This window comes from Dasypus novemcinctus, chromosome 7, assembly GCF_030445035.2.
Source record: "Dasypus novemcinctus isolate mDasNov1 chromosome 7, mDasNov1.1.hap2, whole genome shotgun sequence".
Classification (NCBI taxonomy): Eukaryota; Metazoa; Chordata; class Mammalia; order Cingulata; family Dasypodidae; genus Dasypus; species Dasypus novemcinctus.
Window position 1 is genome coordinate 13,210,993 of NC_080679.1, and position 23,781 is coordinate 13,234,773.

The 23,781-nt window shown below is 40.3% G+C and overlaps 1 protein-coding gene across 21 annotated transcripts in view; it reads right to left on the reverse strand.

Moving 5' to 3' along the window:
- SP100 (SP100 nuclear antigen) overlaps positions 1-23,370 on the reverse strand; it is a 100,809-nt gene extending 77,439 nt beyond the window's left edge. For 16 of the 21 annotated variants that reach the window (XM_071216061.1, XM_058299914.2, XM_058299918.2 and 13 more), the window contains exon 1: positions 22,881-23,370. In XM_071216061.1, coding sequence (XP_071072162.1) covers positions 22,881-22,912 — 32 coding nt within the window. In that variant the 5' untranslated portion in view covers positions 22,913-23,370. Of the gene's footprint in view, positions 1-1,312; positions 1,435-10,083; positions 10,285-22,880 lie in introns of all 21 variants that reach the window. The other 5 variants (XM_071216062.1, XM_058299912.2, XM_071216064.1 and 2 more) reach the window with 2 other exon arrangements.
- Positions 23,371-23,781: the final 411 nt, after the last annotated feature.

The following is a 23,781-nucleotide window of genomic DNA, read 5'->3' on the forward strand; positions in this document are numbered from 1 at the left end:
CAACCCCTAATGGATCACAGACCTAAAAGCTAGAGCAGGGTTGACTTCATGGATATGGAATCTGTGCAGTCATACAAGACACGACTCTTGGTTTAATGTTTGGCTTCCACTATTGAAAAATCCTTGATAATTTTTGGGCAAGCGGCCTGCATTTTCATCTTGCACTGGGACTGAAAATTTTGTAGCTGTATTAAAGATAAAACTATAAAACTTTTAGAAGAAATGAATGGAGATAATGTTCACAACTTTGGGTTAGGCAAAGTGTACTTAGATAGAACACCAAAAGGATGATTCATAAAAGACTAAAATTGGTAAATTAGAATTAACAAAAAGTTAAATTGTTTGCCTCAAAAGAAACCCTTAAGAAAATGAAAAGACAAGCACAGACTGGGAAAGATATTTGTGAATCATATTTCTAATAAAGGACTTGTATCCAGACTATGTAAAGAGCTCTTACAAGTTAATAAGAAGAGGCAAACAAGCCAATTTAAAAAATGGGCAAATGCAAATACCTTGCGTGGTGTCTCTCCATTTGAGTTATTGGGTAGGTTGGTCATTGACCCCTAAAACAATAAAGGTATCTACTACATCTCTGGTTATGCCCTTGAAGTGGATGGAGAGTACATTACAGATTCTGACTCCTGCAACCATTGGCAACAGCTTGATATGGACAGATGTACAATGGATATTGCCTCCAGACTGGCTCTGTTTCATAGTGCTGAAGGCCAATGAAACAGTGGAGCCTTACCTTTCTAGTATCTCTCTAGGATCAATGGTGCTGTGTGAAAGACATACCAAATGGAGCAATAATTTTATTGTCTTTTTAAAAAAAAGATAAATAGATCACATAAAACATTACATGAAAAAACAGAAGAGGTTCCCATATACCCCACTCCCCACCCCACCCCCACTCCTCCTACATCAACATTCTCTTTCATCCATAAGGTACATTCATTGCATTTGGTGATTGCACCCTGGAGCACTGCCACACCACATGGATGATAGTTTACATTGTAGTTCACACTCTCCCCCAGTCCATCCAGTGGGTTATGGCAGGATATGCAATGTTCTGGCATGTGTCCATGCAATATCATTCAGAACAACTCCAAGTCCTGAAAATGCTCCATATCATACCTCTTGCTCCCTTTCCCTGCCTTCAGCAACTCCCATGGCCACTGTCTCCATATCAATGATAAAATTTCTTCCATTGCTAGAGTCATAATAGTTCTATAGTAGAATACCAGCAAATTCACTCCAATCCATATTATATTCCTCCATCCTGTGGACCCTGGGATGGCAATGTCAACTCTACCTCTATCAAGAAGGGACTTAGGTCCCACTTGGCTGATGGATGTGATTCTCTTGCTTGCAGTTGTAGACACTCTTGATTCCATGGTATGGTGGTTGACCATTCTCATCTCCCCATCATCTGACCTGGGTAAGTCCAACAAACCAGAGAATAGATGTTGCAACTCTGCTGAGGCTCAGGGCCCAGCTGGCACATGGGCAGTCCAGAGATTCAAGTCTCCTGGGCATACACAAACCTCAGTGCCAGTCACAGGCTCAGTAAAAGTGACAGAAGAGGCATATATAGAGAGGTCACACCTGAGTCCAACTCCATCACAAGCACAAGCACAAATTCCAAGGTAGGGCCCACTGGCAAGGCAATGAGCTCCAGAGCCATCTGTCATGACAGTAGAACCTGTGTCTCTCCAGAGCCCTCAGGAGAACAAGTACCTGGGGTTGTATCTACTTTGGCTGTCTCTGGGGTCCTGCTGAGATGTGCGTAAGTGCAACCCTCTGATGACCTCCCTACTCACTTTGAAGTCTCTTAGCCATATAAACTCATTTGTCTTTACCATTTTCCCCTTTTATTCAAGGTCTTTTTCTAGTTGCATCACCAGCTGGTGATAGTAGTAATCCCTTGGTGCCAGGGAGGTTCACCCCAAAGAGTCATGTCCCATGCTGGGGGAAAGGTAATGCATTTACATGCTGAGTTTGGCTTAGGGAGTGGCCACATTTGAGCAACATGGAGGCTCTCGGGAGGTAACTGTTAGGCACCCTGCAGTTCTAGGCCTAATTGAAATTTCAAGCAAATGGGCTCATAAGCATAGTTGTCACTAACAAGGGTCCATCATTGGACCATTCTTCTTCACTAGTCTTTGCCCTTGCACTTGGATGATTGTTGCTTTTCCACTGGGGTATGTGACAGAGCTCCCCCAGATGGGAACTCAGCACTCCCTCAGTTGTCATGTGTAACTCTAGCCACTATGACAATACCCAGTGAACATCCAAACATATCTATATGCTCTAAATGCATGCCCTGGAGAACTCCCTCCCACCCATGCATCCCCAATCAATGACACCCCACACCAGTGCTCCTCCCCTGCCATAGTTAAACCCCTCTGTGATCCAAAACTTCTTAAAAAATGAAGCCTAATATATTGCCAAGTTCAATTAGCAGAAAAATGAAATAGTATTAACAGGTTTAAAGATTAGAAATAGAATACATAAAAATTTAGAAAAATTAAAGTAAAAATAAATTGGGGTATTAAAAAATGAAAAATATCGTAAACCTTTGTTTTTGACGTTTTGCCTTTCATCACAGTAATAGGTGTTGTCCTGCATGTACACTGGCAAGGCAATCTCTTCCATTCCTTCCTCAGTGTCTGCATCCCTTTTTTTTTTTTTTAAATTTTGTCTTTTAAAAAGTTTTAGATCACAGTAAAGTCACATATATAGTATGTGACTGTACATGAGGACTCCCATATACCCAATACCAAACCCTTTTCCCCCTTCCCCAATGAATTTTTTACATGTGGATGTTATATTTGCTATAGCTGATATAGAGCTATTGAAACATAGCTACTAACCATGGTTCCATTATGGCTTACATTATGGTTTACATTTTAGATTATACACTTCTATAAATTTTTGGTGAAATTTAGCGTGGCTTATATCCATCATCGCACAATCTTGTGGCACACTTCCATTGTCCCCCAGTTAACTCCTCTTCCATCTATTCTATTCCTCTTACCCCCTCCCCTCAAGGCCCACAGTGACAACCAAGCTTCAGTGCTTGATGGACAAGATTCTTAGATACATACAAGAATGTTGAGCCATTTGTCTGTCCTCCCCAATTGGGAGCCACCCATGCTCTCAAGAGACACCCTCTCTTCTGTTTGAGAATATCAGTCCTCCCCAGGAAAGGGGTACAACATTTTCCTGCACATTGTATGTGTCTCTACCCACTGTAATAACCCAATATAAGATGAGTGCTCACACACTCCCTAGAAGCCTGCCCCAGGTGCACCCTGTGCCAAATGCCCCCCGTCAAACACCTTAAACAAGTAACCCTTCTTTATTGTATTTTCTAAAGAGTTTTCTCAACATTATAGTTTCCACTACGTACCTGAGAATCTCCCATGTTCACCCTCTCCCCCCAATTCCATGGACCATTTGACCCATCCTCCCAACCCTAGCCCCCCTCAAGCCTGCAAAGCACCACCCAGTAGTATCCCTATGCCCCTTCTTATCCCTGCACAACTACTTACCTCCACTGTATCATAGACTTCGCCCATGTAGGCATCAGCTCACAACCTTCCCCTTCCCCACTATTTCCAGGAAGCCTATCGCCCAGTCTCTAGTTCTCTGAGACAGCTGGATTTGCTTAATTCATATCAGAGAGGTCATGTAGTATTTGTCCTTCAATGCCTGGCTTGCTTCACTCAACATAAGGTCCTCGAGATTCATCCATGTTATCACATGTGTTTGTACTGTATTCATTCTTATAGCTGAGTAATATTCCATTGTATGTATGTACCACACTTTATTTATCCGTTCTTGGGGGACTAGGGTTGGGGGGCTAGGATTGGGAGAATAGGTCAGATGACCCAAGGAACTGGGGGGAGGGCTGGGGGGAACCGTTGAATATGGAGAATGTCAGGTTTATGTTTGAAACTATACTCTTGAGAAAACTCTTTAGAAAATATAATAAGGAAGGATCACATGTTTAAGGTGCTTAAGGGGGGTGGCATCTGGTACAAGGGCAAGCTTGTAGGAAGTATGTGAGGCTCATTTTGTCATAGTGCGTTATATCATTTGGTGGAGACCCATACAATGAGTGTGAAGGTGTACCCACATCCTGGGGAGACTTGATGTTCCCAAAGTGAGGGAATCGTGTCTCTGAGAGAGGATTGCTGGCTCCCAATTAGTTAGGGCAGTCTAGTATGTCAAGCCCTCAGCATTGTTGCAGTATCTGTAAATCTGGTTCCTCAAGTAGTGAAGATTGAGTGTCACGGTGTGTCCTGAGGGGAGGGGGAGAGAGGTATAGTATGGATGGAAGCAGGGACCTGGGGGGCAATGGAAGTGCTCCACAAGATTATGCAATGATGGACATGTCAACTTACATCTAAAGAGTATAAAAGACTATAAACTAAAATGTAAACTACAATGTAAAACATAAGGAAACTAAAAATTTAGAAATTTGTACAGTCTAAAATATACACGATAATGTAAAACAAAATGGAGCCCTGTTTGATAGCTATATTTCAAAATTTGTACATCAGCTGCAGCAAATATAACATGAACATGTAAAGAGATCATTGCTGGGGAAAGGGGAAAAGGGTTTGATGTTGGATATATTGTGTATGTGAATTACTGTGATCTAAAACTTTTCTGAAGACAAAATTAAAAATTAGGAAAAAAAAAAAAAGAAAGAACGTAGACACTGAGGAAGAAATGAAAGTGCCTTGCCACTGTACATACAGGGCAACACCAATTACAGTGATGAAAGGCAAAACATTAGAAACAAAGCTTTATAATATTTTTCATTTTCTTAATACACCAATTTATTTTACTTTATTTTAGTATTTCTAAATTACTCTGTATTTTATTTCTAAACTTTAAACCCATCACTGTATTTCAACTTCCTATTAATTGAATTTGACAAAGTTCTTCATTGTTGAAGAACTTTTGGACCACAGAGAGGTTCAACTATGGCAGGAGAGGAACTCTGGTGTGGGGTGTTATTGATGGGGGGGGCACATGGGTGGGGAGGAGTTCTCCAGGGCATGTAAATAGGGAACATAAATGTGTTAGGATATATGTTGGGTATTTTTATAGTAGTTACAGTTACAAACGTCAACTGAGGGAGTGCTGAGTTCCTACCCATTGTAGTTTTGATTTGCATTTCCCCAGTAGCTAGTGATGTTGAACATTTTTTCATGTGCTTTTTAGCCATTTGTATTTCTTTTTTGGAGAAATGTCTGTTCAAATCTCTTGCCCATTTTTTGAATGGGTTGTTTTTCTTTTTATTTTCAAGATACAGAATTTCTTTATATATGTTGGATATTATACTCCTATCAGATATAGGGTTACCAAATATTTTCTCCCATTGGGTAGGCTCTCTTTTCACTTTCTTGATAAACTCCTTTAAGGTGCAAAAGGCTTTAATTTTGAGGAGGTCCCATTTATCTATTTTTTCTTTCACTGCTCATGCTTTGGGTGTGAAGTTCATGAAGCCATTTCCTATTACAAGGTCGTGTAGATGCTTTCCTGCATTGTCTTCCAAGGTCTTTATGGTCTTGGCTCTTATATTTAGATCTTTGATCCATCTTGAATTAATTTTTGTATAATGCATGAGATGGTAATCCTCTCATTTTTTTGCATATGGATATCCAATTTTCCAAGCACCATTTATTGAAGAGGCAATTTTCTCCCAGTTGAGTGGGCTTTGTGGCCTCATCAAATATCAGATGACTGTATATGCAAGGATCTATATCCAAACTCTCAATTCAGTTCTGTTGTCTATCCTTGTGCCAATACCATGCCGTTTTGATCCCTATAGCTTTGTAGTATGTTTTAGAGTCAGGTACTGTGATTCTTCCAATTTCATTTTTCTTTTTCAATATGTCTTTGGCTATTTGGGGTCTCTTTCCCTTGCAAATAAATTTTTGGGACTGCCTACCACCACCTTCTTTATTCTTTTAATAGGATCATGTATCTTCAAAATTCTAATTAAGTTTATTTCTTCCAGAATCAACACCTTCCAGAACAAGATATTAGACATGCAGGGATTTCATCCAGTTCCAACTAGTATTTCAGACCTGCTCCCCTCAACCTCAATAGAATAGCCAGACAGGTTTATGCCCTGTCAGGTAGGGACTATTGCCTTAACCCGCAGGAAGTAACTACAGAAGAATGATTATCACCCCTCAGCACCCCCTTAAGAATAAAGGCGTGAACTCTCTGATGGGGGAGTTGAGGCAGGTTAGCCAGGGAAACAAGAATAAGATGAGCTACAACATGGCCAACAGACAAATGACTGTGAGACCTTCCTGAGACCTTGACCTTGACCTTGAGGTCCCAGTTGGGACTCTTTCTTTCCAGGACAAGGAAAGACCCCGGATATTCCAAGCAGGCCCCACCATTGGCCCCCACTATTGGTAGGATAACCAGTAACAGCTGGGGCCCCTCCCCTTAGCATTAGCAAAGGGAAGAATAATTAATAGTTTAAAAGGTAACCACAGAAGGAAAATCTTGCTCTCTCTGCTTAGAGGAGCCCACATCAAATCTTGGTGCATATTTCCATCCTTCTCTCTTATTTCTCAGCAAGCTCTGTTCTTTTCTCCCATTTCTCAATAAATTATTTTTACTGGCCTAACTAAAAGAAAAAGGGGGGGGGGGAAGGCGGCGCAAATGATTTGCACAAACACTTCATCAAAGAATATATATGGATGGTTACTAAGTAGATGAGTTCCACATCATAAGTTAGTAGGGAAATGCAATTTAAAACCACAATGAGATACCAATTCACACCCACCAGTATGGCTATAACCACAATAACAAGTTTTAGCAAGGATGGAAGCAAACTAGAATCCTTATGCTTTGTCTGTAATAATGTAAAATGAAGCTTTGGAAACACTGTAAGACAGCTTCTTAAAAAATTAAACATAATATTACCATATGATCCAGTAACCTGAGAGATATGAAAATATATGTCCACACAAAGAATTAAATGCAAATGCCCAGGGTAGTATTAGTCATAATTGTCCCAAAGTGGAATCATTCCAAACATCCATTAACTGGTGAATGGATAAATAAAACGTGGTTTATGGAATACTATTCAGCCATAAAAAAAAACAACAAAGCATTGATACCTGCTACAAAATGGATAAGCCTCAAAAACATTAATTGAAAGAAGCCAAATGCAAAAGACCATCTACTATATGTTTCCACTTATATGAATGTGTAGAAAAAGCAAATCTATAAAGAAAGTAAATGGGGCGTTGGCTGTGGCAGGGGCGTGGAAACAGGAATTGACCCCAGTTGGGTATGAGGGAACTGTTTGGGAAGATGAAAATGTTCTAAAATTGTGAGGGCTGCACGAATTTGCAAATTTACAAAGAATCATTGAATTGTACACTTAACAGGTAAATTTTATATGTAAATTATACATGTTAAAGAAAATTAATGGTAGGTGGGTTAAACAGCAGAATAAACCCAGCTGAAGAGTGAATCCTATGGAAGGTTTTACTCTGGAGTTCTTGAAAATGCAGGAAAAGAAAAAAGACACGAGAGACATGAGAGACATGAAAAATTAAAAGATGTGTATTCCACAATCAGATGTTTCAACATTCTGCCAACTGGAATTCAAGAAGGAGAGAAAAGAAAAAACAAGAACAAGGAAATCAAATCAAATGAGAAAAAAATCCCAAAAATGAAACTAGATCCTTAGATTAAAAAGGACCATCCAAATGCAGAGTATTTAAAACCCATATCTATATATAGTGGACATCAAGAATAAAAAGAAAATCCTAAAGTTTCCAGAAAGTAAAATCAAAGTACTTACAAAAGAATTAAAATCTAACTGAAGTTAGCTTTTTCATCTATGACACTAAATGCAAATAAACACTAAAGAACAATCTCCAAAGTTCTAAGTGGAAAATCATTTTGAAATTTAATTCTAAGTATACTCAAACACCCATTCAAGTATGACAATGAAATAAAGATGTTTTCACACACACAAGAACTCAGAAAGTTTGTAGGTGGAATGAGAAAACAGAAGAGAAAAATAGAATCAAGTTACAATTTTTAGCTTACCAAATAACTACAGACATTGAGAGAAAAATATAAATCTATTAAAAATTTAATTTTAACTGATCAAAAAGGAAGGTATAACTCCCAAGGTATTGGAGGGAAAATATGTAGCAAAGATAATACATAAAATTCAAAAACAGGTAAGAAAGAAGATGGAAGAACAAAAATAAATCCTTTTAAGTATGAAATTTTAAAGGATAGCAAGAGGAGTTCCAGCAAGATGGTGTTGGCTTAGTTGGTGTTGGAGATTGTAGATGTATGTCCAAGAGACTTGAATCTCTGGGCTGTCTGTATGCCAGCTGGGCCCTGAGCCTCAAAAGAGTTGCAACACCTACTCTCCAGTTCATTGGACTCACCTAGGACAATTAACAAGGAGGTGATGATGGACAACTACCATACCAAGGAAACGAGTAAGTCTACACCTACAAGCAAGAGAGTCCCATCCATCAGCCACACATAATTGAACTCCCCTCTCAATCAGAGGTGGAGTGGGCATCCCCATCCCAGAATCCTCAGGATTGGGGAAGGAACTATGGACCATAGTAGACTTACAGGTATTCTACTATAGACTAATTGTGATTCTAGCAATGGAAGAACTTACATCATTGATGTGGAGGCAGTGGCCACTGGAGGTTCTGAGGTCAGGGAGAGGAAAAACAGATGAAATATGGGGGCATTTTTGGGATTTTGGAATTGTCCTGAATGACACTGCAATGACAGATATAGGCCATTATATATCTTGCCATAACCTATGGAATTGTGGGAGAGAGTTGTAAATTACAACATAAACTACAATCCATGCTTAGTGGCAATGTTCCAAAATGTGTTCATCAATTGCAATGAATATACCACACTAATGAAGGATGTTGTTAATGTGGGTAAATGTGGGTAGTGTGGGTAGCAGGGCATATGGGAATCCCCTATATTTTTATGTAACATTTATGTAATCTAAATATCTCTTAAAATTTTTTTTAAAACATAGCAAGAAAAAATACAAATGTAGTGATCAAATTAATGGTAAGGGAATAAATTAATATAAAATATAGAGGCACCTAAATTACATAGGAAACAGGATTCATCTCTATTCTATTTATTAAGCACACAAATAATAAAGTCAGCAAGATTGAAAACGAAATAATTGGAAAAGACCTACCAGGCAACACAAGCTAAAAGACAGCTTTGCAGCAAAATCAATATCATAAACAAATAGAATTTACACTAAAAAAAAAACATTAGAAAGAACATAGAAAAGTATTTCATACTGAAAAGTTAAAAAGACAGCTTTGCAGCAAAATCAATATCATAAACAAATAGAATTTACACTAAAAAAAAAAATTAGAAAGAACATAGAAAAGTATTTCATACTGAAAAGTTATACTGTGCTAGAAGATATAGTAGGTCATGAGCCATGAGAAAACAGCTTCAAAATACTTAATGGAGAGTCTGAAGGAGGTGTGAGGAAAAATTTTAAATCCATAGTTGTAGTAAAAAATGTTCGCATACCAATGTAAGAAACTAGGAAATTGAATAAACCCAAAGTAAATTAGGAATAAAAGATTTTAATAAAATAATAAACAATCTTAATTAAATAAACATGTAAAGAAGACATTCCAACTGTTCAGTATATTTAAAAATATCTGACACTTTGGAGTGCTCACTCTACTTTCAGCCTTCTTCAAAGAACTTGATACTTGGTTTAACTAATTCCTTCCTTCCTGGCCTGGTGTCAGATACTACCCTGTTAATCACTGCACAGAGAAGCTTCACAAACGAGCACGTATTAGGCCACAGAAGAAACAGCAATAGACTCTACAAAGCATAAATCTTAGCAAACACAACTTCTAATCCAATATGATAAGATCAGATAGTGTGAACAACAAAAAAACAAAGGTAGACTGGTTCCTCAATCTATCCACTGAGAAATAAATTTTAAAGCTCCTCTTGGGAAGTAGATGTGGCTCAACCAGTTGGGTGCCCACCTACCACATGGGGGTTCCTGGGTTCAGGTCCTGGTGCCTCCTAAAGAAGATGAGCAGACGCTACCCCCGCCGCAACAAGCAGACATCTAAACGAGCAGATGCATAAGCCAGCAGACTCTGCTGCCCGTGGGATGCGGATGTGGCTCAGGCCATTTGGGCACTCCCCTCTCACATGGGAGGTCCCTGGTTAGGTTCCCAGTGCCTCCTGGAGAAAGCAAGCAAACAATAAGCAGACAGATGAGAGAACCATCTCGGGGAGAGGGTTATAAAAAAAATAATAATAAAGTAAGTAAATAAATCTTTTTTTTAAAAAAAAGTTCCTCTTAAGCCCTTCTTAGGTGAAAGAGCAAATCAAGATAGAAATTATAAATGGCTGAGAAATAAACTCCAATGAATACAGTACATATAAAAATCCCAGAAGTTTCCAAAGAGGCACAGAGGTGAACATTTATGACCTAAAATTCATTTATTAGTTTAAAAGAAATATTGACATATAAATTAAGTTTTAAATTAAGATATAAAAAAAACAAGGTAATCCCCCAAAAAAGTCAAAGAAAGAATTAGCAAAGAAAAAATATGCAGAAATATAATAAAGAAATGCAGGATTTCATCAAACCTCCAACAACAAATAAGAGTAGCAGATCTATAAAACCAAAAGGTGTTTTTTTTTAAAGACCAACAAAAGAGAAAAAAAGAAATAAATCAACAATGTGAGAAATAAGAAAAAGAAATATCTCCAGATAAGGAAGAGATTAAAATATTATAAAAGAAATCCTTGAACAACTATCTACCAATAAATATGACAATTTAGGAGGAATAAATACTTTTTAGGAACATAGAAATGATCAAAACTAGTCCTAGAATCTGCATGAGAACTACGTAGATCTAAAAGTAATAGAAGTGCATAATACTCTTAAAGACCTATGCTGTCCCTGCCTTCTCGCCGCCCACCCCCCGCCCAGAGACATCAATTTCAAAATTTTATGGATGATTTCCAGCAATCCTTCAAGGAGCTGATAAGGCCCGTATTAAAAATAAACTGTTCCAATACATTTTAAAAAATTTCATATCACCCTAAAACATTTCATGAGGGCACTATTATTCTACAATCAAATGCAGACCTATAAACACATAAGGCAAAAATCTCATAATAAAATATTAGCATGCTTAATACAGGAATGGATGAAAAAAGTCATGTGACATGACCAAGTAGCCGTTATCTCAGGAATTCTATGACAGGTCACATTAGAAACTCTATTTATGCTTTTGCTTAAACCCAGTAGAATGGAACACATCCACATTCAGCTCTGCTCCCTCTAAACCTCACTGGCCAGTCAATAAATGACACCTCTTGCAGAGCTCCTAAGAAGGTTTTAGTATCTTATTCTTAAATGTGAATGGACACCCAGTGGACTAACTTAGAAAATCTTTGAGAATAAACAAATACTGGGGCAGGATCCAGGAAGAAATTTTGAAGAAACTAACACTTAGCAGAACCTTGGAAGAAACAGAAGGGGATTAAAAAAGCAACTTTTTGACTATCATCCTCACTACTACTCAGGAAAATACTGTATTCATTAAAAAGAACAGGATGTGATAAAAGAAACAAAACAAGAAGGAGCTTTCGGAAACTAAATATATGGTAGTAGAAATTTAAAAATCACTGGAGGAAGGAAAAAACAGAACTGAGAAAAACTCACTGATGGTAGAACAAAAGAAAAATAGATAAAAGATTGTCAAGAAAAAAAGAAAAGGAGGAAGAATCTAGAGGATCAGTTCAGGAGAACCCATATCCAACTAAAAGGAATTCCAAAGGATAGAAGACAGAAAGCAGAAGCAAGGAAATCGTCATAGAAATATTAAGAGCAGAATTCTGAAAACTGAAATGTTTGTTTCCAATTGCATAGGGCCCTCGGATATTACTAGCCCAAGGAATGAGACGAACAACACTCCAAGGCAGATCAGCATGAAATTTCAGAATCAGCGGATTAGAGAATTGAAAAGTTTCAGAGCCAAAACAGTGATGTGTAAAGGACGGCGTTAGACTTACTAGAGGCACTGAAAACTGCAAGACAATAGACTAAATTAATTTGCAAGAAATTCATACCCACAAAATTATAATACAAAGGTGAGGATGAAAATAAAAGACTTTTCAAACATGAATGATCTTAAAAATACATGTATACCTCTTTACCAGGAGGCTACTGGATACTGTGCTAAATAAAATGAGGGAGTGGAACAAAATCGAGGAACACAACTGTCTGCATCGGGCGCCTGAGTCATCAGAACTAATTGGAAAATGGAGAGTTCCAGGAGGGACATCTCCAAGAAAATAAAATAGAATTGATAAATTAACTAATGTAGTTGGTTATATTGAGAGGAATTGTATAGTTCTGTAGAAGAATTTGGGAGAATTAGAAATGGGGATACACAAAATTCAAGCAAATATATAACAACTTAATTTTATTGGGGACAGGGGTTACGCTGGAAAGGAAATATGATCATAACACATTACAAGGTTTAGCTATAGACAATGCTGATGTAGTCATAATGATGATGACACTGACTATTGATTAACCCCAAGTCGTGATATATTACAAAAATGGGAGGAGGTGGGAAGTTTTAAGAGCGAGCTAAACTTAAATCTACTTTACCTCCTGTTGGCTCGGTGAAATGTCCTGCTCCAATCCAAGGGCAGCCCACATGCTGGGCATCTTTCCATCCCCCCTCCCTACGCAGGTGGAATATTGCCCTCCTCCTTTCTCCTGCTCTATCAATCTTTTCTTCTCTACTGGAATGTTCCTGTAAACATACCGGCATAATCTGATATCATACATCCCACTGCCCCTTCAAATGACATCTTCTTTTCTGTTACCCTTTCTATAAAAACCCTGTGAAATTATCTAATGTTCACCACCTCCGCTTACCTCTTAATTTCTCTGAAACCCATTCAAGTTTTTTCCCTACTGATAATTTCTTGAATCTTCTGGATGTAGGTCTTCATTGACCTCCACACGGCCAAGTGCAAAGGCCAAATCTCAGTCCTCATCTTAATCCTCAGCAGCTTTTCACGTCTTTGTCCACTTCTTTCTTCTTGAAATGCCATCTTCTCTTGGCTTCTGACAACCCCGGCTTCTGTGGCTTTCCTGCTGCCTCCCTGGCCACTCCTTCTGTTCTTTCTGCACATACTGGAGTGGCCCAGGGCCAGTCCTCCAGCCTCTTCTCTAACTTCTCCACCTACACTTCTTCCCTGGGTGATTTTCATCCATTTCTATGACTTTGAATACCAGCTACACATGGACAATTCCCAAATGTGTATCTCTAGCTTAGAATCTCTTCCCTGAACTCCAGACTTTATCTTCAACCATCTCTACCTTGAGGACGTGTAGGTTTTTGAAATGAATCAGGCAAGACCTAGTCAGTGATCTCTTGATTGTCCATCTCCCCAACACTGCTCGTTCTCAAGTTTTCCCAATGTAGGACATAGTAAATACACACCACGCTTGCTCTAGGCGAATCATCATTCCTGTCATTTTACATACACTACCTTGTTGAATCCTCACAGCACCTATGAAGTATACACTATTTATTTTACAGAGACTCAGAGATGTTAAACAATTTCCCCAAGGCCATAGTGCTATTCAAGTGTAGAAAAAGGCTTTGAACCTGAGCAGTCTGGTTCCAGAGGTCAGGCCCTTTAACCACTATAAAATATTGCCATCTTGGCCAATAACAACTTTATCTTTGGTGTTCAGAAAAACATAAAACATTTGGAGTCTTTTTTAAATTTTTTTACCCTGTCTTAGTTTGCTAGGCTGCTACAACATATAAACTGGTTGACTTAAACAACAGAAATTTATTGTCTCACAGTTTGGGAGGCTTGAAGTCTAAAACCAAGGCATCTGCAGGATCAAGCTTTCTCCCAACACTTAATCCACCTGAAACGGCTCTTAGCTGTGCCACAGAATATAGCTAGTATTTGCATCCCTTTTCTTTACATCTACTTTTCTGTACATGTATCTGTGGCTTGGGCTATTACAATGGCTCTAAATAGTCTCCTGCTTCCACTCTTATACAACATTGCCACTGTTCCCCCAAACACCAAGCATAAGCAAAGAGATATTTTTAAAACATAAGGCAGGGAAGCAGATGTGGCTCAAGCGATTGAGCTCCCACCTACCACATGGTGGGGGGGGGGAGTCCCAAGTTCTGTTCCAGTGCCTCCTGGAGAGCTGGAGAGGATGAGCAAGACAGTGTGCTAACACAGTAGGCTGATGCAACAAGACAATGCAACAAGAGACACAAGAAGGAAAACATGAGGGACCCAAAAAAGCAGGGAGTAGAGGTGGCTCAAGTAATGAGGCACCTCCCTTCCACATGGGAGGTCCCAGGTTTGGTTCCTGGTGCCTCCTGGAGAAAACGAACAAGACAGCGAGCTTGCACAATGGACTGATGTAACAAGATGAGGCAACAAGAGACACAAGGAAGAAAACATAATAAGAGACCCAACAAAGCAGGGAGCAGAGGTGGCTCAAGCAATTAGGCACCTCCCTCCCACATGGGAGGTCCCAGGTTTGATTCCCAATGCCTGCTAAAAAATGGAAGATGGGCACACAACAAACAGACACAGCAAGTGGAAGGAGTGGAAAGAAAAAAATAAAATGATTCTTTAAAAAAAAAAAAAAACAACATAAGGCAGATCATTTTACTCCTCTGCTGGAAACTTCCCAATTGCTCCCCATCTGTCTTGAATAAAATTCAAGTCTGGCCATGACCCTTAAGAATTGACAGGGGTCTGCCTCTTGGTAACAGGCCATCTTCATTTCCTACCACTACTCTTCCAGCTCACTGCTCTTCAGACTTTCCAAGCATATTTCTATACTAGGAATTTGCCTGAGGCTTTTCATGAATTCATTCAGATTTCTGATCTAATACTAATTCCTCGGAAAGCCCTCCCATGACATCCAGTCTAAAATAGGACCCTCATTACTCTGAATCCATGCACCCCGTGGCTTTTTTCTTCACGGGCTAACCACTCTCTTACATTAAATTATACACTTATCCATTCATCAGTTTCTCACTTGTCTCCTCACTGGGATGTCACCTTCATTGTGGGCAGGAATTTGCTTTGCTTTGCTCACCTTTATATCCCCAGCTCAGAGCTTGGAACATGGAAGTATCAGGAAATATTTGTAAATGAACAAATAAAGTGATAGAAGAATACATAAGAGAATATGATTCGAATTCTGAGCATGGAAAAGGTATTTTTACACAAGGAGGAAAATAGTGATAGACTCAAGTATATAAAAATTGTTTTAAAATGTGATTTGGGGGTAAAGATGGGAGAGTGAGAAACCAGGTTATAGAAACCCTTGCTCAATGCCTATCCAAAAATCTACCTCAAAATCCATCAGGGAGTAGATTGGAATAGTTTGAGGGAAGTCAAAAGTCCAATATATAGAAAAAAAGCTGCATAAAATTCAAATAAACAGAAACCCATAATTTTAAAGACTTTAAAGAGTTACAGAAGCAACACAGACTTAACTTTCTAGGTACAGAACTTCACAGTGGGAAGTGAAGAGCTGAAGCGGTTCCTTTTTTTTTTGGTACTGGAGCCAGGGAAGGAACCTGGGACCTCTTATGTGGGAAGCCGGCGCTCAACTACTGAGCTGCACTGGCTTGTCTGGGCTGGTTTTTCCATGTTTGTTTTTGGAGGTACCAGGGATCGAACCTCGTATGCGGGAAGCAGGCGCTCAACCACTTGAGCTTCGTCCGCTCCCCTGTGGTTGTCTTTACAGGGTGTCATTTGCTGGTTACGGGTGCAGGGCTGAGAATCTCGGTGTGGACCAGGCAGGGGAGTGCTGCTGGGGGCTGAGAAAAGACAAGAGCTTGCGATGGGCACGCAGGGCTGGAGTGAGGCCGCCGGAGCCTGGAGGGGCCTCGACACCCAGCCAGCTCTCCATCAAGGTACGTGTGAAGTTGTTCAGGGCAGGAGGCTAGAGAACCGTGTCAAAAGCCCCTGAAAGGCAATCCAGGATTTCCTGCAGGCTCGCTGTGCTGAAAAGCAGCCACACAGGGCAGACCCGGAAGCGCCAGAGGGAGTGGTGAGCTGGCTACGGGATCGTGTGGAAGCACGTGCTGATCCGGACACAGGTAGGGGCTGAGAAATCGGGGGTAGCCCCTGGCAGAGGGATGCAGGTGGAGGACAGAGAAACTGGCAGAGCTTTGGGTGGCCAAGATTAGAGACTTGAAAGAATGAAAAAAAAACTGACCATTTTTTTTCCTTGAGAACTTCTCTCCATTCTAAAGCTATGTGAAGCAAGAGGCCAAAAATACAAGAAAATCAGAGAGCATTTGGTTAAGTCTCTTAGTGGAAAACACTGGCCGTCCTTATCCCAGGATAAGGGAAAAGCAGACATAGACTGTATCTTAATCAAACACTGCACACCGATCTTGACTCAGCACATGGTCTTATTTGATTAATGTGATACCCCATTTCTTTAATTGTCTAGTAGAGGAAAGAGGATGGGTGTCACTCTCCTGTAGAAGATAACATCTGGAGGCTCCACAGCCTTTTATAGTCAATGTCTGCCTTTGATAAAAAATTAATAGTCATACCATCTATAGAAATTGTAAATAGAAATACATTTATAGAAATGGAATTTGATTAGTGGCTATATATGGCAGGGGATGGATAGAGAGATTGAGAGGTGACTGCTAAGGGTTTGGGTTTTTTATTTTGTTGTGGTTTTTTGAGTGATGAAAATGCTCTAATATTGATTGTAGTGATGAATGCACAACTCTGTGATTATATCAAAAGCCACCGAATGTACACTTTAAATGGATTGTATGGTATGTAACTATATCTCGAAAAAATTGCCTTCAAAACTACTAGTCATTTCAAGAGGCAGGACAATATGACAAAACCAAGAGAAAAAAATAAAACATGTAACTGACAGTGAAACAGGTAACTGGCACAGATCCAGGTATGATCCAGAAAGAAGAGTTAACATGCAAAGACTATGGTTAAAATGTCCAAGAAAATAGATGAGAACATGGAAAAATAGATTAAAAATACAGGCAATGTCACCAGAGAATTGAAATTTATAAAAAATCTAATGAGCATTTCAGAGCTGAAAAAAAACCCGCGTCTTAAATTGAACTCAGGCGGAAGGGTTTAACAGCAGCTTGGATATAGCTAGATACCCAAACACGGAGTTAGTGAACAGATTAATTAAAAATACCCAAGTAGGGAAACGGACTTTGGCTCAGTGGTTAGGGCGTCCGTCTACCATATGGGAGGTCCGCAGTTCAAACCCCGGGCCTCCTTGACCCGTGTGGAGCTGGCCGTGCGCAGTGCTGATGCGCGCAAGGAGTGCCGTACCACGCAAAGGTGTCCCCCGCGTGGGGCAGCCCCACGCGCAAGGAGTGCGCCCATGAGGAAAGCCGCCCAGCGTGAAAAGAAAGAGCAGCCTGCCCAGGAATGGCGCCGCCCACACTTCCCGTGCCGCTGACGACAACAGAAGCGGACAAAGAAACAAGACGCAGCAAACAGACACCAAGAACAGACAACCAGGGGAGGGGGGGAAATTAAATAAATAAATCTTTAAAAAAAAAAAAAAAAATACCCAAGTAAAGTACAGAAAAATTTTAATGGAATAAAGCAGAAAAGAGTGTGAGGGAAAGAGTTAAAATATATGCCATAATCCGTGCTTGAACCCTAGAAGGAGAGAGGAAGGAGGAGGGGGTAGAGAATTGGAAGTAATATTTTAAGAGATAACAGCTGAGGATTTTCCAAACTGACTGAAAGACGTCAACTCACAAATTCAAGGAGCTTTGAAATCCGCAAGTCGGATACATAAAAAGAATGCGCATAGTAGGCACATTGCAGAGAAAAATCTTAGAAACAGCCAGAGAAAATCTTCAAAAGCAGTAACCAAATCTTAAGTCATAAAATGTGCAAAGTGACAGTCAATAAATCTACAACTGGAAGTTTTTGGTTGGTGGGCAGGACTCAGAAAACTTGCATTCTCTCCAGCCCCAAAGGCAATATAGACTTTTGTTTTAAAAAAAAAAAAAAGACTTAAAAACTGTAAAAAGTATTTTTAAATGTTATTGAATCATCGAAGAGATGAAAAGACAGGGTTTGCGCCTCGCAGTAGGGCCACAGTGACGGGAAAGGAGAAAGCACAGTGCAGGCAAGCACAGAGGCCATTTTTGACTTGAGGCCATTTGCTATTTCCCGAGAAGTAAGACTTTAGGTTTAACCGCCTTAGAGGGTGAAAGTCCAGAGGGGTGAGGGTCTACAGGCATCCACCATCATCATGATTAGGGACCACAAGCGCCACCTGCTGACCTGGGAATAACGAGGCAGCCAGCAGCCCCCGCCTGGAACAGCATCGCAGGCCTTGAGCTCGGTTTAAAGGATTCGGGGTCAGTCGTGCTCAGAGGCCCCAGGCAGTAGCACCCACAATCCTCTCCAAAAGACAGTACCTTCCCTTAGGCCTCCAACTTTTCCTATAAATGATCTTACAGGAATTTCTATGCAAAAACAGTGCTAGTACATAGTCAAAGACAAGAAACACAAGCAAAATAATCGTTGTGAACAGAATACGGAAAGGGAAAAACAACGACTTTATCATGAAATCTGGCAAACACCAGTAAAGGACCAAGGTTGACATCACAGGCGACAGAGGCAATGCGCACGTCATCGCGGTTGTAATCTTAAAAAAAAAAATATATATATATATATATATATATATAAAACCATAGTCGAATTTTGAGAAAAAGATCAAGACAACCCAATTTGACATTCTGTCGAAAAGCAAGGCAAGGCTAGAAACTGTAACAGACCATACGTAATGGCTAAATGCAGTATGCTACCCTGGATTGGATCCTGGAAGAGAAAAAGGACATTCACGGAAAACCTGGTAAAATCTAAATAAAGTCTGGGGTTTCTTTTAACAGTGATGTGTCAGCGTGAGTTTCTTAATTTTGACCAATACACCACAATAATATCAGATGATAACATCAGGGGGAAATGAAAGTGAATGTGGATTATATGGCAAGTCTGTGCTATCTTTGAGCTTTCCTGTTAATTAAAATTTTTCCAAAATGAAAATTTATGTTAAAAAATCTTTGTGAGAATCAGCAGAAACAACAGAAAATAGGACCATTAACAGTCCATACATTGAAAAAAGCAGATATCAATAATAAAACTCTGTGATCTGAGCAAGGCTTGTTATGTAATTTACTGCAAGCATCACCCATATTTGTGAAATGATAAAAATTTTCCTTTTGAGATAGGGACCAAGACATAAATAATTACAATCACTACTTCTGTTTCAACATAATGCTGGCAGTCCTAGACAACGCAGGCAAGGAAGCTAAAGAAATAAGCATAAGAATTTGATTGGGAGAAACAAAACTTTCATTATTTATGGATTATGTAAATACATATATATTATATACCTACATTTAATTTTAAAATTAAAAAGAAATTAGCAAAATTTCTGTTGTATTTTTATATCTTTTATAACTAAAAAATCTATTTTTAAAATATCTAGCTTATAATAATATAAAAATATCAAGTATCTGTGAATAAATCCAGCAGAAGTATAAGACCTACATTGTAATGCAATGTATTACAAAAGATTTTTAAAATTAATAATATACATACACCATATTCATTAAAAGGAAGATACAATATTGTAAAGACGCCAGTTCTCTCCAGACTGATCCATAGTGTCAATGCCATCCCCAACAAAATCTCAACAAGATTTTGGCAAGCTGCTTTGGAAATGTTTAGGGCCAAAATACTTTGGAAAAAGACAGGAAGATTTGCTGGCCCAGATATCAAGAGGTCACATAAAGCTGTAGTCTATGACAGCATGGTATTGGCATAAAAGTAGTAAATCACAGGCCAGTGGTGGAGAAGAGAGGGCCCAGAAACAGACCCTTGAAGATGTGGCCACACGATGAACAGAAAGGGTAGCACTGCAGGTCAGTGGGGTAAAGGATGGCTTCAATCAATTAACAATGTCGTCCGGAAAAAAATGATAAAAATTAAAATGGAGCCTTCGAACTATATATCAGAGAGAAAACTATATGGTTTCACATAAGGCAGGAAATGTGAAAAAGAGAAAATATTCAAGTTACATCTGAGCAAAAGGAAGGTTTGGAGAGGACTGCACCGGGCAGGTATGGGAAAAAGAAAAGCAAGGAACCTAGAATGCAACATTTAGATGACGTCCATTTGGAAGAATAACTCTAAGAAGATGAGTAAAATGTCCCCAAAGCACTTTTCATGACAAAACAACTTAAATAAAGGAGGAATGTGATGATGGGAAGATAAAATAATGTGATTTAAAATGGAGCTTGCAGAGCTATAGAAACAAATCAAGGTGCTCCTCAAAAACAACCAAAAACAATCATTTTAAAAAAATTTTTTAGCAATCATTTTTAAAAAAGACTTAGACACTACAAGAAACAAACAAACCATCTACTAAAAATTAAGCAACTGTCATGGAGGAAAAGGTTGAAACATCTATTATAAAGGCAAAGTAAAAAAATGAAAGCATTAGGAGACATAAAAGTTAGAAGGGATGAAGTTGCTCTCACGTGAGAATAATTTTGCCCAAAAATTGAAATAGAAAACATTTTCAGGGATATTAGAGATAACTTTCCCTGAAATATTAATAAATAGAGTTGGAACTGAGGTGGCAGACCTAAAGAACATGAGATCTGGGGTTAAAATTTGATGGTGGGTCTGGAATTCACCAGTGACTTCTGGCATTGGTTTATTTATTTATTTTTAATAACAAGGATGCATCTATTTTTATAAAATCAATACTATATTAATCCTCTAATTTAAATCTTAAATCTTTCATAAGCCTTTTAGCTTAACACCATAAATAAAAGACAAGGAAAGTAGATTTGTAATTTTCACAATATTTAATGAAAATTTCCAAATAACACTGGCAAAAAAATAAAGCAGTGATTGACAGAAGAGGAAATGGCAATGGCCTGTAAACAGGAGAACCTGTTCAACTTCCTGCGTAATCAGGAAAATACAAATTAAATCAATATGCAACCCATTATACATCCTCTTAGCAAACTTTGCCTGGGTATGGGGAGACGGCTCGTCTAGTGCTGTCGGTTGAAGATACATTGGTTTCAGCCGTGGGAAAGGCAATTTGGCATAATCTATAAATGAATTAATGTTAGTTCCCTTGCTTCCAATATTCTACATTTTTTGGTTATTGACACAAGAAAAATACTTGTATATATCCACAAAATACATAATCATTGTCATTACAGATTGTTTATAAAAGTGAACAACTGAAAACTTAAGTATCCACTCACAGGGGAATGGTTTAAAAATGATGGTTTGTGGATTCTATGGAATAGTTTGTAGCTGTTAATGAGAATAAGGTAGAACTTATTATATATTGCCGTGAAAAAGCTCTATGAATTTCAGTATTAAAATCAGTGAAAATACAAAATGTAGACCAGTATGTACAATATGATGCCATTTATTAGGAAACAAGAACAAAAATTATATATTGATGAAAATAAATTCTACATGTGAATGCATAGAAAATGACACGGAAGGCTGTGCACACATCCTCTTAGCACAGAATTAGAAGTTGTGAGGAGGTAGTGGCAATGGAGAAATGTGAAAGGAGATTTTTTGACTCTAAGTACTTTTTTTTAATCCCCCCCTTGTGGCTTTTTGCTTGCTGTCTGCTCTCTGTGTCCATTCACTGTGTGTTCTTCTGTGTCTGTATTTATTTTTTATTCCCCCCCCCCGCCCTCCTTGCAGCTTGCTTGCTGTCTGTTCTCTGTGTCCGCTCGCTGCGTACTCTTCTGCATTTTTACTTGTCTCCCTTTTTTGTTGCATCACCCTGCTGAGTCGGCTCTCTACGGCACTTGCAGCTGGGTGGCACTCCGCGGCGCCCAGGCCGGAGGCTCTCTGCAGTGTGCGGGCAAGCCTGCTTCACAAGAGGGCCCCAGGACGTGATCCCAGGGCCTCCCATATGGTAGACAGGAGCCCCACTGATTGAGTCACTGCCCCTTGCCATCTCTAAGTACTTTTATGATCACGAAAGTATTATGTATTTCTTTTGTATTAAAAACTAAAAATTTGAAAAACCACTAAGGGATATTATGTCTGAAGCGATGCTATGGAGAAAAAGATAGGACTCCCAACTTTTCTTTATCAGAGATACAACCCACCCTAGAACAGAAAATTAAAGTAGAACTAAAAATACTCAGCCTGTCCCCAGGCTTTTGCCACCTTTGGGCCTTTCTCCACCTTTTACTTCCTTTGATCAAAATCAGTGCACAAAGAGCTGAGACCCCTGGGCCAGAGACGGGATAGGCCGACAGCCGGCCCCTGCCCCGCCCCAGGGACGAAACCACAGTGTCCTGTGTGTGAAAATGCGACAGGAGTTGGGCCTGAGTTTGAAATGGCCTAAGCTGTGCTTTTTGCAATTATCTGAGTGAAGGTAGAGGAGGCCCGAGGGCACTGAGCAAACAACAGGTTCCTGCAGCAAAGCCTCTGAAAGTTCCGGGAGTTCAGAGAGTTCTGCCAGCTGAGTCGTGGCTGACAAACACCATATCAAAGTCACGTGCACCCCGGCAGGCTGGACTTAGACCAGCAGCTCCCTCCCGCAGTTTAAAGCCTCCAGTTTCCTCGTGACATATTTTATTCCGTTCTCTTGCACACTGGTGGTCTTGACTCTACCCTGAAGCAGCAACACGGCCAGTGATAAAAGTTAAAGGAAGGCAAAGGCTCACCTGGGGTTGAGGTCGTCACTCCCACCTGCCATCCTGTCACTGGTCCTGCTGGGTCCAGAGCTCCAGCGGGGAGCTCACCTGTCCCTGTGCTCAGAGTGACTGCGGGGCCCTAACAGGAAGTCCCGACTGATTCATCCTGCCGACGAAAGCTCCACCCCAACAGGGAAAATAAAAGTGAAAGTATTAACTGAACAGCAAGGGTCTTCCTCCTTCCTCAACTCCCAGGCTTTCCTGGAATGGGGCAGCAGGGACGGGGGACTGACCGGTCAAGGCCAGCAGGAAAGGACCCGGGGAGGGCCAGCCTGGGAGGAGGAGCCGAGCCAGCTCCGCTCGTTTGTGCAAGAGGGCACAGACAAATCCATCTGAACCCAAACTGCCTTGCTGGGAGGTGGTGTAGGCTTGCCCCTTGCCCTTGCCGAGACTGCCAAGCAGCAGGGACAGGAGGCAGCTGGGAGCCGGGGTGTGTAGGGTCCAGGGCCCACGGTGGAGCAGGATGCAGAACAGGGGAGGAGTCAGGAGCCAGTGCCCGACAGCGCTCCAGGGCGGCATTGGCCTAACCAAGTCCCGCAGATCCCCCTGCTCCCAGCTGCCCAGTCGCATTTGAGAAATATAGAGGGAAGGAGGTGACTGCCCTCTGCCCACTTCTTCCCTGTCTTTCCCAGAGGAGGGGACATCAACCTGATTAGGACAGATTCCAGGTCACCGAGGAGGACATCTCCTGCAGTGGCAGGCTCTCTGAGCCTACCAGGTCCTGCAACCAGGCAGGCCTGTCCCTCTTGCTGGCCCTGACTTGTCACATGGCGGGGGTGGTGGGCAGAGGGGTGGTGAGCTGGGTCTCTGTTGGGCACGGCTCTCCTCTGCCCCCTGCCCCATGGAGCACCATGGCCCGGACAAGGCCGGC